We start from the raw sequence: 13,906 nt of genomic DNA on the forward strand, positions 1-13,906 counted from the left end.
ACCCAAGCTTGGTTACTCTGAAGAGATGTTGCTCTCGGTCAAATTTTACTATTATTGATTTGTAATGATTAATTTATTATTTTAAAAAATTTAATTAAATGAACCTAATGCAGGATATTGAGGGAATGATGTCCATATCTGATGAAGCAGCTGAGGCACGAGAATCACTAAGTGATGATAAAGAGCTTATCAACACATACGAGGCAAATCAAAATTTTGCATACTTCTCTCTTTTTAGGTGTTATGTTTTTCTCCCCTATTCTTAGCCCTGTTAATTATGGCAGAGATTGACTGCTCTAGATGGAAAAAGGAGATTTGCGTTAGCAGCTGTTGCATCACATAAAGAAGAGGTTGGAAGAATAAGGTAACCTTTGTTACATGGATGCTTGGTAATGTTTATTGGTGATTAAAGAAAAGTGATTATCAATCATCCCAAGCTGTTACTTGGTGATGATATGTTTTGTCTTGTGCTTATGTTTGTGTAATTATCTAATTTCTTACCATTTATACTCATATGACACATCCCATCACAATGGTTTCACCTAAAAAGCTATCAAGAAACTCAGGTTTGGCATATCTAATCAAATAGTTCCATTAGACATGGTGTCAACCACCACCTTCTTTAGGATGAAGCAAATACAAGCATTGGTAGTGAGGAACCTTAGGTGCTTAGATCTAGTGCCAGTAATTGTTCAAACTATTTAGAGACTCGAGAATCCTATTCTCAATTGGCTTATCTGTATGAGGACATTTGAATTTTTATTATATATTTGCTGTAGATCTTGATTCTGGAGTATTGTTTTTTTTTTATTTTTATTTTTTTTTTATTTTATGAATTTGGTTGTATAGTTAAAAGAGTAAGGTTTATTTTCACATATAGGATGAGTACCCTGTAAAACAAATTTCTCTTGTATGATTTCGGATCTAAGATGATTGAACTCTGCTCAAACAAGAAAGTGACCTCATATACTAAGTCATCTCAACTCAATAATTGACCAAGATTATACTGAAAACTGTGGGGTTTTTAGTTATTTTTTTTTCTTTGGCATTAATATGTTGATGTATTTGCTTTCGGTTTCCTTTATCATGTGATGCTTTCAAGACTTACAATATTGATTTTTACCCAGAGAATATTTTGAAGATGTAGATCGAACTTGGGAAACATTCGACAAGACCTTATGGGGTCATATTGGCAACTTCTATAAACTTTCTAAAGAAAGGTATGTGCATTTATTGTTTTTAAGAAGTAAAAATGGCGTTACTTTCTCCAGAAATTACTCTTCCTAGATTTTTATGATTCAAATGCAGACTGGTTATTTCAACGGTGTAGTTGAATTTTATTGATAAGAAAATGCATGCTCTTTCTTTCTTGGTTGCTTACACAAACACTTAGGGTGAAAAGAGGGGAGAAAGGGGCAGACACTAAGGGAAAAAAGTTGCCATCCTTAGTTTAGCTCTTTGTTGTTATTTGCTTGATATTTGTAACAAACATGGATGTGATTAATGAGCAACTGGTACATGAGAGTACTACCTTCTTGAAAGAAAACCAGGCAAAAAAAGGTGGACCATTTCAGTGATTTATTTTTAAAGTGTGAATGTATGATCAGCTATTGGGAATTGTAAATTGAATGCTTTGTTGTAGTCTGTAATATTCTTTAAGTTCTGATGAATATGTTACTGTGCACTTTCTGTATAGCTATTACTTATGACTTGTATTACTTAATGGTCATTCAAAGATTCAAGAGTTGAGAAGTTAACTAGGCGCGCCAGGTTAACCTTGATGGGACTTTATAAGTATTTAGAATAGTTAATGGGAACAGTTGTCTAATTCTTTATACACTTTCAATTAGAAATGTTTAAGGTAGGTTCACTAATTAAATTGATAAGTGAGGGTGGAAGATTTTGTATGGGTTTCAAAATTAAAACACACTTGTCTCTGATTTTTGTTTTTGCTTCAACTTGTCTTATGTAAATAAAATGCTTTTCGGATTGTGATATCAACCCTTATATTCATGTTTTGCCTCAGCTATTTTGTATTCCGAATGTGCTAACTGATACCTGCTATCTTCTTTGCAGTCCTCAAACTCTTGTTCGTGCATTAAGGTACACATATATGTCTGAATCATCTATTCTATATATCACCAGTGATGGGTGTCTACGATTTTTTTAGTAAAACCTCTGTCTGTTTTGTACTGTGAGTTTGACATGGATGGTATATATTATGAAACCTTTTTCATGATTGAGATCATAGATTTTTCCTTTCTTGTTTTTCTAATCTTCTATATGTGGAAATATGAATCATATTCCTCATTTCCTCGAGGACCATAATCTTTTAAATAAGCATGATTAATCAAATGAGGCCAACCTTAATTAATGTGTCATTACAGATCTGAATTAGCTCTGATTCCACTTGTGCTACTTGTCCGGACATAAAATAGGGACCATGGCATTTAAGGTTGCGTTTTTGAACTCAAATTTACTTTCAAATACTGAAATGCTTTGTGTAATGTCAAATGATGAATTTCATTTCCAATACTTGTTCTTTGGGGATAATTATCTTAATTGTAGAATAGTGAACACAATTTGGAGGGAAAAATGTACGCATGAAATCACTTTGAACAAAACTCCTCTCATGATGGTAGTAGGTTTTACCTTGTAAAAGACAAGAAGAAGAGGTATCAAAAATATTCCTAAATCACACCTTTGATTCTCCTATGTTCTACTCATAATAGTCATGGGGATACAAAGACCATACAAAGACCAAAGAATATCAAAAGAAGCCATATAAAGTGGAGCCTGATAAGTTTAAATGTTTTACCGCAAGTGCACAGTGTGTGTTGAGACTTAGCAAACACAGGTTGATCCAACATGGATAAGAAATTCGACTATTTTTTGTACAATTAACTTAAACTATATTAAGCAAACAAAGCTGATTTGAACAATTTCAAACTATTGCAAATATTGAAAATGTGAGCATACTTATTTAATTAGATTCTAGTACTTTTTACGTTCCATCATGCATATACCAATCCAAGAACACAAATCAATTCAAAAATGGAAAATGTTATACATAGCCCTTAGGGCTACATATAAGCATTAAATTTACACTTGAAAATCGTAAAAAGTTAAGAAATTATCAAAATATAAACACTAATAACACTAATTTACGCGTGTTTTTGTCATAAATTCCTAATTTTATACAATTTCCAAGAATAAATTTAATGCTTATATATAGCCCTTAGAGCTACATATAACATTACTCTTCAAAAATATATAAAATAGGTCAAGTAATTTAGGAAAAATACATTTTAATAATCCCAACTATTGCCGATTTACCTACAATGATCCCAACTGAGGTTTATTTTTTAATAATCCTAACTATATGCCCAACTTTCCTGCAATAAGCCCAAAAACCGGCTACCTGCTAAAAGGGTAAACACATAATTGGCTTATTTTACAAAAAATTAAAAAAAAGAAAAAAAATATCAGAAATCATCCTAGTCGTCCCCTCCTCCCTCGAGCCACCTTACACCCACCATGAATCCCTAGGCCATGGCAGCTCCACCCTTTTTCTTCGCCCAACACCGCGGCTCTGCCGCCGCCACCATCACCTCGATCACCTGCCCCTTCCCACCAATTGCCGTCCCACGCTGTCTGTTCATGACCACTAACGAAACTCCCTTTTCTTTCTCCCTCTCGTGCCTCTTTCTCTCTCCTCTCACTGACGATCCGAACTATTGCCAGCGCCATCCACCTGGATCGCCACCGCCACCGCTCCCTGCCTCTCCTCTTCCTTCCTCCTCCAACCCAAAACCACCGGTCACCCAAAACCACCAATCGACATGCCTCTTAACCCCCAAAACCACCATCCACCGACTCAACAACTATTGCTACTCCCGCAAATCAGCCCCACCGACGACCCTCCTAACCCCCAAAACCACTCGCCACGATCCACCCCACACCAACCCCTAATTGCTCGCCTCTTGGTCGCAGCAATTCGACCTCCATTAACCACCCCTCTTTTCCCTCCCTCGCCGGAAAATCGAAAAAGAACCTTAGTTGGGGAGTTTTGCTAGTGGATCTAGGCGAATCAGAAAAGGGGATAAGGAGGGAGGTTGGGGTGGTTTCGTGAGCGAGGTGGTTTTCGGTGGATTGGAAAGGGAAAGGGGAGGTTGCCGGCGAGGTGGTGGTGGAATTCGGTTGGTCTAGGTGGTAGGGAGGAGGGTTTTTTTCTTTTTTTTTTTCCTTCTGTTTTTTAATTAGTTTTTTTTATTTTAATTTTTAATTTTTTTGAACCACTTACGTGATGCCACGTGTCGGAGCAATCTGTTGTATTAGGTTGATGACCGGTTGGGTGTGCTCTAGGAAACCTGGGTGCATTGTTAGGATTATTAAAAAATAAACTTTAGTTGGGATTATTGTAGGTAAATCGTAATCAGCAATAGTTGGGATTGTTTAAGTGTGTTTTTCCAGCAATTTAAGTATATGTTAATACTACAGTCAAATATTGAGGTTGGAGCTTTTGGAATGGATTTGAATGGAGTTAGAATCCATTCCATCCATTTTATTGTTTGGTATATGTAATCTCATACTAAGAGGTTTCTAACTCCACCTAGCCCTCACCTTATAAGATTATTAAAAACCATTTCAAATTGTAAACCAAACAAGTTTAGACAAGTATGTTGGGTTTAGAATCCATACCTCCCTAGTATGAGATCTCCATACCAATCCATTCCATTTTAACAAACCAAATGAACCCCCCCTTACATTTCTGTATATGTAGTATGATTGCTAACATTATCAGATTTTTCAATCATAATCAACCTCTAATGTAGTCCCTGCCTATGTTTTAGCAAGCGTGGCACTAATGCAGCACAAGTGTGGCCATTGATTGTATTAATTGCTTGACAACAAGCACAAGGAAGATTACAATTGCAATGACGAAGAACAATTAGTCGTTGGCGTCTTGGCGCTTTGTTGCTTAGTGACAGTGCCACAAAAAAGCTTATGAGTTCCGAAAACTGAAACTAATGATTCTTAAATTTGACCTATCACATGAACATTCTTATCTACTCAATGACAATGACTTCTCTATTTGTACTAAGGACTATTAATCTATTAAAGTAATATTACTAGAATACCTATACTGCCCTTGCTTAGGTAATTCTATTACACACTGCTATTTGAATCTTTTGTACCCAGACACTTGATTTCACCATTAAGTTTTAGTATATAAAACATTGTTTGCAAGTACAATATATTGAATAGCTATGAAGCTTAAAATATTGCAAATAAAGCCACTGTCAGTATGCCAGTCTCAATTTAAGGAGTAGTTCCTCACCTAGAAATCAATTTACCATATAAAATTTAGGGTTTAGGTCTCTTTGAGTATTTTCAATCTCCAAGTAGAGAGCTAAAAAAAAGAAAAAATCTGTTCCATGCAGCTTCCTGGACCCAAATTCCTATTCGTTGGGTGTTCTGAATGCCACTAAGTTGAAGCCTCTTCTAAAGCTTGTTTCCATGCCCATTATACCCCCCTAAATGCTGGATTCTCTCTGTTTCCGGGGCCTGTTATTTACATGGCATGGTAATGTCCCTCTCTTTCCTATTTGAAGGAGATACAAAAAAAATAAAAAATAGTAGTGTCATGATAGGATATTCATTGAATCCAAATGTCTTTGTTGTTTGGTTGAGTGCTTGTTCGTATTTAAATGTCGAAAGAGTTTTGCATTGCATGCTCTTCCTCTGAAGAAGTAGATTTTGAATATTATATCATTGATGTCCAAGTATGTCAAATGGACATTTATTGTTTCCCTTTTGCTGTCTTCAATTATTTGTGAACTTTACAGGGTGGTTGAAATGCAAGAGATTCTTGATCATCAACTTGCTGAGGAAGCTGCTGAGGCTGAGGGAGATGGAGCAATGGCATCGATTGGAAATGCTCGTCGAACCACAAAGTAAACACCTTTTGTCTGAATTATTTGCATTGATTCAGTGCAAATTTATCTTAACAAATCTTTCTTCACTTATGCATGCTTGAAATTAGTTCTCTTTCGATGGAAAATTTTATCTGTGAATACATTTGTTTTCTTTATTACTTGCGCTCATTTATCTAAGGAATTCTGCAACCTACAAAGTATATCAAATCAGACAATTTTGTTTAAATCAGTGTTGAAGAATCACATTAAGAGGTCACTCAGGGGGTGTCAATCCTGTACAATAGGGAGGATATGGTAAAAATTATATGCTCCCTCTGGATCACTTGCAATTTTCCTGAAATTAAAACCTGAAGATAAATTGAAACCCTCTATCATGCATGGTCTCATCAACAAATTTAAGGAAACAGAACTGTTGTTCATTCCACTTAAGGTTCCAACTGTTAAAGAACCTCCAAATATGGAACTTCAATATTTGGTATGCGACTTTCCTCAGAAAATCTAACAATAACTCTCCTGCAATGAACTTCCCTTGTAGCCAGAGGACATACTTCCTTATTAATGTAGATCTCTTGTCCTTCATCTCTATTATAAACGGATCATCTCTCTCATTTGTTGTCTTCCTCCTGTTAGTTTCCCAAGCGAATAAACTTCTTTAAAAAGGGGCCTTCAACTTCCAATTGGTCTCAGAAGTGAAGAAAGTGTTACCAGTCCCTTAAAGCTTGATGCATATTTACTAATAGACTAAACACCTACACATACTACCATACCATATAATCATCCTCATCAGATTTGGAAATTTTCTTATTTAGCAGTAACATCATGCTGTAAATTGCTACTGCTGTCCTTTCAATTAGGGGTCTATACTAGGATAGATCTAAATGCATTTAATATCATTTGATAATGCCACTGTAGATTCTTGAGCCCCGTTCAGGCTTTAGTACCGATGCTGAACACGAGAATATGGAAAGAAGTCTGTTTCCAGGAATTGGAAATGACAAGAAATCTTTTTGTTGATTAAAAATTTTCTGTAATGGTGTGTATTTAGTTGGGAAATAAATGAGCTTGAAGCAAGTTATCAAAGCAGTCATCAGTTGACCACCACTGCCTCTGGACATGCAAAGTTTCCGTATCCAGTTTCCTTATGATCCCCTATTTATAATTTATCAAATGACCTGGCTATTTTTCAAGATATACTAGTGATAAGCTGATAAGACATTCGCATTATGGTGGGAAAGCTACCCACTGCTATTTGCTTCTTTTGCTTATAGCTGGTTATTGACATTATACAGTGGCCATATGTGCTCATTAAAAACATCCCTTGATATCTAGAATTATGATTAGTGCTATTGTTTCTAACACATTACAATATTTCACAATTACTGAACCACATTTTTTTTTAAAATTTCTGATTCAGCTGCCTTTTCTCCAGGAGCAATTCAATCTGAAAATCTCTTTCCTAATATTACTGCTGTTGTTGTTAGGGATGGAAAAAGAATTAATGCAACAGCATCTCCTCAGCTGAAAATTCAGGGAAAAGGCTACAAGGACAAATGCTATGAACAAATAAGAAAGACAGTAGAGGACCGGTTTAGCAGGCTTCTTACAGAGGTTAGTCTTTCCCATCAATTTCATCCATAAAGCAGTGTGATGGTGCTCTGTGATATAGTTTTGATAAGTGCATGACCATATCCAAGTTGCCTATCCACCGTCTCCTACCTTGGCGTCTCGACGAATAGGTGATACTGGAAATTGTTCAAAATGCAACTAATATGAAACCTGCAGTGAATAAACCGATGGACTAATAATAACCACTGTGTGCATGATATATGTATCCTTATTTTACAGACTGCAGAGGTAGAGGGATGGGGTCAGTATATCTCTCATCTGCAGATCTTAATTCCTGTATTGGCTGTATATATCTGATTATTATATTATGGGTGGATCAACATAACAGTTGTTCAATTTGAAACATTGATTATCCTACAAAGATAATTTGCTTGCATTAAGTATTGGATTAGGAATGAATCTCTTTAACCAGTGTATGAATTTGATACGCTGGATTTATCTAGGTCTGTCTTTCCTGCTTAATGTCTCCAAAATGACAAATCTTTTTATATGCTGTGCTGGTCTTCTTTGCTGAAATACTGAGTGGTTTTATGAATTTGAATGCCCCAGTGGTTGGGGTTAAATTGTTAAATGGATTTTAGCCCCATTACTCTTTTGCCTAGATGCATGTGTGGCTTGGTTATCATGTATTCTTTGGGGTTTATGATAATTTGACATTGAGTATGTTAGAAAAATTCTATGTTTTATTTTAAAGGTTCAGAGGCTTGTGTTCTCATCTGCGCACATTTTGTGTCTTGCTAGCTGAGAGACAGGTTTCTTCTAATCTAAATTGGCTACTCAGAAGTGTTTCAGTGGTGCTGAGTGAGGTGGGAATTTATGGTAAACATGTGTGCGTGTGCGTTAACATGTAATACGGGTTTTTGAATTCTTTTAACAGTTGGTTTTTATTCATATATCATGAAAGCAATTTGGTTACAGATGCTCATACTCGATAAAGATTGGGAAAATATGTCGATTTTCTTTGACAGTGTATCATATAGATGAAAGGAATAATGGAGTTAAGGCAGTCAAGCTGTTGAAGCACTGACAATATTGCATGTTTCTTTTGAGGGAGGGGACAAGTAGGGTTGAAATGATTTCTTGACTCATACTGTTGTATTCTTTTGAAAGTGCTTTATTTATTTGATTTACATCTATTTGATAATTGCTAGCAATATTATTTTAAAATAATCTCTTAATAGATCACTGTCCATTACTCCTTTCTTTAGAATAAGGGCCTTTGTTCATTTTAATTTGCAATGTGAAACATGTTTTTCTTGGTAACTTATGGAAGCAAATAGAGCTATTCACTAACAGGACTTTCTAACTATTGTCTATGGGCCAGCTTGTTATCGAAGACCATAAAGCAGCACTGGAGGAAGCTCGTGCGGTATGTTTATATCTCTGCTGCTCTTATTTTAGTTTAAACTTGTAACTTCATCATTTTATTACTCAGAATATACATGTTCATCACTAGTAAATGTCATACTTGTAATTGGCAAATCATTGCTGTTTAATTGTCAGCCATTAATCATAATATAACTGCCATGTTCCCTACTGATTTTAGATTCATCACTCTTACATATTAGGTTAAAAACTCGAAAGATAAGCTAGTTCAAACATTGATAAATTGTAGGTTCTCATTTGTTCGTTCCCGATACTCTGTATGCTGTTCTATATACATCTCAGGTTCATAGAATTGATTGATTAGAGTGATCCATTTGCCCATATTTACTGTGTCTAATGAATGGCACATACATTTTGCAAAGTTAATCACTAAATCACATTAAATAGTTAACCTTTTAAAGGAAACTAACAAACTTTTTTCTGACCTATTTCTTGTGTCCTCACATTGTACATCAAAATTGTGGATCTTTGTCTTTTTAATTTGTTGAATCTTTCTAACTGCTATGATGTTGACTCAGAAATCCCTCACTCTTAGTTTATGTACTGCATTGGAAACCTAAAATTATGAAACATTCTGCAAGATTTAGTTTGTCACATCTCTTGACATGAGCCACAATGATTTAGAGTAGAACTAGGATGGGTGACCTCATGGGAAGTCCTTATGTTGGTTTATGTAGCTGGCCCAACTTATGGGATTAAGGAGTTCATTTAGTTAATGGGCTGGGCTGTTACATTGGTTCATATATGAGGATAATCTAATTCATTTACTCCCTTCGTCCCCTTTTGATAGTCCCTTGTGGGCATTTTTCACGGGAATTAATAAACACAAATAAGAATAGTAAAAGTACATTGAAAAAATAAATTGACATTGGGTATGTAAAAAAGTAGAGAGAGAAAGTAATAAGAGTATATGGGAAAACAAAATTTACATGGGAAATTTAAATTTGCACATATATTGTTGCAAATTGGAGGGAATTTTGGTAAAAAATTAATAGTAATGGTTGTTGGAAAAAGCAAATGGGGTGAACATTTTGGGACTAAAATTTGCCCATAAGGGACCATCAAAAGGGGACGGAGGGAGTAGTTGAAAGAGTAAATCATTTTGAACCTATTTAACTAAATAGACTGAAAAATCTCTATTGCTATTATTCATATCGTGTTATTATCATTAGGTGCTGTGTTAAGTTACCTTTCCAGCTGATTTCTCATATTTTCCACAAGGCTTTCTAAAACACAAGGAATAGTGTACAACTTATTGCCAATAAGAAACTAATCATCCTTGTAAGAAAGACAAAGAAATAAAATAATGAAAGAAAGTATGAAACAAAGAGAAATTTGCACTCCTAGTGCACAGGTACTGCAGTATGTATTCAAGTTTAGTAATTAATATGTTTTCTGTAACCCTACAAAGCATTTTTCCTGATACGGAAACCATCTGCTCGTCTGGGCGATCTGGCACTATGTATGGGTAGCTAATTCCAAATTATTAATTTTTGGCATCTATTCTTATTGAATTTCTTCTAGGGACCTGGGAAAAGAAATTAAATCTGGATTTAATGAGTACTAGAATAATAGCATTCTTACTCATTTGCTTATGTTATACTTGAGTTTTCTTTCTTAACTTCTAGATTGGAGAAGAGCTTGGAGATATTTATGACTATGTGGCTCCTTGTTTTCCACCAAGGTTTGTGCTCTTTAGATTTATTTTAAAATTATTTTTTTATCTCTGTTATTCTTTCATTATTTTGTATGAGGAAATAGTATTAAAAGAGCCTAGTATTGATCAAATATTGCTCCATAGCCATCTTACTGGGTTAAGATCAGGAATTGCTTTTGGTGTGGTTTCATATAGAACTTTGCCTATTAGAAGTTTATTTATTGATTAATTTAATATTTTCTAGGTATTTGATTTTTCTATTTTGTTATTGAAATAAATTTAAAGACTAATAGATCATTCTAGAGCTGCAAATTGCTGTGTTATGCAATCCTTTAATTGGCTTTTAATTTGTTATTTCTAATAATTGAATATAGAAGCAAAGCATTTGTTGATGACATGGACTCCAATTTTGTGTTTGCACTAATGCTGACGAATAAAAATCATTAGAATACTATGAACCAATTTTCTTGTAATAAGATTCTGGTGCTTAGAAAAAGATGTCTGTGAAATACATGGTTGAGCATTCTACCAAGTACTAAGCAAATCATGCAATTTGTTAGATTTCCTAATTCAAAAGTTTCTGGTGCTTTTCTTCTGGTCTATCTATTGCATAATGTTACTAGGAGTATTCTAATTGACGTAAGTGATATGTATGCATACTTTTATCATCATTTTCTAGTTATGTTTTTCCTATTTTGCTGATGACAGATATGAAATTTTCCAACTGATGGTCAACCTGTACACAGAGAGATTTGTTCAGATGCTTAGATTGCTTAGCGACAAGGCAAATGAACTTACCAACATTGAAATATTGAAGGTAACTAATTATATCTAAAAAGACCATATGTTTCAGATCTTCCCTTGGCAAATTACTTTGATGGTGTAGAATGGGACAAAGTTAGATTTCTGTCAGTATTGTTAAGTCAGTTTTGAAGCATTTGTTACCATAGGTCAGTGCACAGTTTGAGTTCAAAAGCTTATTCTGTGAGTGAGTGTGACACCTTATCAATCTCAGCCTTGTGAGCTTGGACTAGATGGGTCTATGTTGGTCTGTTTGCCATTCCATGTCCAATTCTTACCTATCAAGGAAAGTGAATAAAAGAGTAGTGAAGGGAAACAATGATAATATCAGACCGGTAACAAAAATATCTTAATGCGGAGGAATAGAATTCCTCTTAGTTCTCAACAGACATCAGCTGCCATTTTCTTTGTTCTTTGTTTCTTTTTCAAATTTACTGATGATATTGACTCCCGTAGTCCCGTACTAACTAGATTGCCCATTTTAGCTGGGTACATAGATTTAAGAATTGTCTTTTGGCAGGGCATTGTTGAGTGAAGATGGAATTAAATATTGAAGTGGTGGTTCTTATAATTCTTTTTTAACTTTTAACTTTTTATTTTTTAATTTTTATTGATGGATAGATAGAGTGGGACACTTGGGAAGAGAGGTAAAAATTATAATGAACAGAAATGAAAAAATAAAAGTTTAATATTATTATATTGAGTGGACAGTCTGAATAAATGAATGGTCGACCTTTTAAAGTAGACTTAACTGGCGAAATGGACAATCTTTTGAAGAATGGAGGGAGTAATATATTAAGAATAAATGACCACTTTGTAAACTAAATAAAATGATTTTGACTGTTATGAAGGGTAACTAAATGCATTCATTTTCTCACGTACTTATTTTGTATAGCTTAGCTTGACATGTGAACTTGCTTATTTGTTCGCTTTTGTATTTGCATCAGCTTTCCACAAATCTTTTGTGGTTGACTGACGTGTATCTGCTTATAATTTGCTTATGTCCAGGTAACTAGTTGGGTGGTAGATTACCAACAGAATCTGATTGACCTTGGTGTGGATGAATCTTTAGCTCAAGTTTGCTCTGAGAGTGGTGCAATGGATCCTTTGATGAATGCTTATGTTGAAAGAATGCAAGCTACAACAAGAGTAAGATCTTTTTGGTCATGTTAATTATCACTTTTAGTATATGTTTCTATATGTGTACTCTTATATTGCTATTCCTCAGCAGTTAGCTGGACACTGATTCTGCTTCTTTGTTTTAGAAATGGTACTTAAATATTTTGGAGGCTGACAAGACACAACCTCCAAAGAGAACAGAAGAGGGGAAACTGTACACACCAGCTGCTGTGGATTTGTTCAGAATCCTAGGAGAGCAAGTGCAAATTGTCCGTGACAACAGTACTGATGTCATGCTGTACAGGATTGCATTGGCCATCATCCAGGCAAGTTCATTGACACAATCTCTGCTGAATTTAAGATAAAGGTGTCAAACTGCTATGTGCCATGTGTTATTTGAATTTTTTGATTTTTCAATTTTCCTTTTATGATCTTCCACCTAAGCAGAGATTCGTTGTACTTCTCTTGTAGCCCTGCTCATCTGATATACATTCTTAGTTTTTAAGGTGAACTGAGAAGGAGGGGGAGGGGGAATTATCATGTCCATCTTGGCTGACATTCCATGCTAATCTTGCTAGAGTACAACCAGCACACCGGTCTTTCTATCACGTAAGAGAGAGAGAGAGAGAGAGTGTGTGTGTGTGTAAAGGTGGGAAAACAAATGGGAAAGTAGTGGTCAATCATCACCCAACAATGCAAGTGCATAAGCTGTGGTGGAGTGGTGGGCTCCCAAGCATTTAAAAAAGCGCGCTGAGGCGCAAGGTGTTAGGATTAATGCACTATTGTGGTCTAGGCAAAGTGAATTTGATGAGGTGCGGCGAAGGGGCACCCCTTGAGGCACAACATTTTTTAGGAATTTTTTTCATTGTTTATTATAGGCGTCTCACTTCAATGAAGGCTTTAGGTGCAGGGAACTTGTGATGGGCTTCGAAACGCCTTGAGCTTTTGTATACATTGTGCTCCCATAATGTAATATTGTACTCCCTCCGTTTTTATTTGTGCCCCATTGAGACTTTTTGAACTTTTCACTTGACCTTTGATCAATATTTGTGATTTATACTCCATATTTTATTACTTGCTCTATTTCTCCATGCATTGAGTTTTAGGAGGAATAGTGGAAAGTAATAAAATATGATGGAAGTTGGGTTGGTTGAAGAATAAGAAAATTTAAAAAAGCTAAAGTGAAAGTGGGGAGAGGAGAGGATATGAAAAATATTAAAATATGATGTGAGGGGACCACTAGTGGATAGGAAAATAATAAACTATTGTTATAAGTTTCAAAAAACGGAAATGGAGTAAGTAATAAAATGTGGCCGCAAAAGGAAAGTGGAGCAAGTAATGAAATACGGAGGGAGTACATGAGAAAAAAATATAGTCT

At 35.2% G+C, this 13,906-nt stretch overlaps 1 protein-coding gene across 1 annotated transcript in view; it reads left to right on the forward strand.

The window, feature by feature from the left end:
- LOC110689828 (exocyst complex component SEC6) overlaps positions 1-13,906 on the forward strand; it is a 33,892-nt gene that overhangs the window by 6,700 nt on the left and 13,286 nt on the right. The window contains exons 5-15 of the mRNA XM_021866661.1: positions 114-203; positions 285-364; positions 1,128-1,220; positions 2,077-2,103; positions 5,850-5,957; positions 7,421-7,547; positions 8,890-8,934; positions 10,580-10,635; positions 11,317-11,425; positions 12,418-12,558; positions 12,675-12,854. Of these exons, the coding sequence (XP_021722353.1) occupies positions 114-203; positions 285-364; positions 1,128-1,220; positions 2,077-2,103; positions 5,850-5,957; positions 7,421-7,547; positions 8,890-8,934; positions 10,580-10,635; positions 11,317-11,425; positions 12,418-12,558; positions 12,675-12,854 (1,056 nt within the window). The remainder of the gene's footprint in view (positions 1-113; positions 204-284; positions 365-1,127; positions 1,221-2,076; positions 2,104-5,849; positions 5,958-7,420; positions 7,548-8,889; positions 8,935-10,579; positions 10,636-11,316; positions 11,426-12,417; positions 12,559-12,674; positions 12,855-13,906) is intronic.

The sequence above is a fragment of the Chenopodium quinoa genome, unplaced genomic scaffold (genome assembly GCF_001683475.1).
Source record: "Chenopodium quinoa cultivar QQ74 unplaced genomic scaffold, ASM168347v1, whole genome shotgun sequence".
Classification (NCBI taxonomy): Eukaryota; Viridiplantae; Streptophyta; class Magnoliopsida; order Caryophyllales; family Amaranthaceae; genus Chenopodium; species Chenopodium quinoa.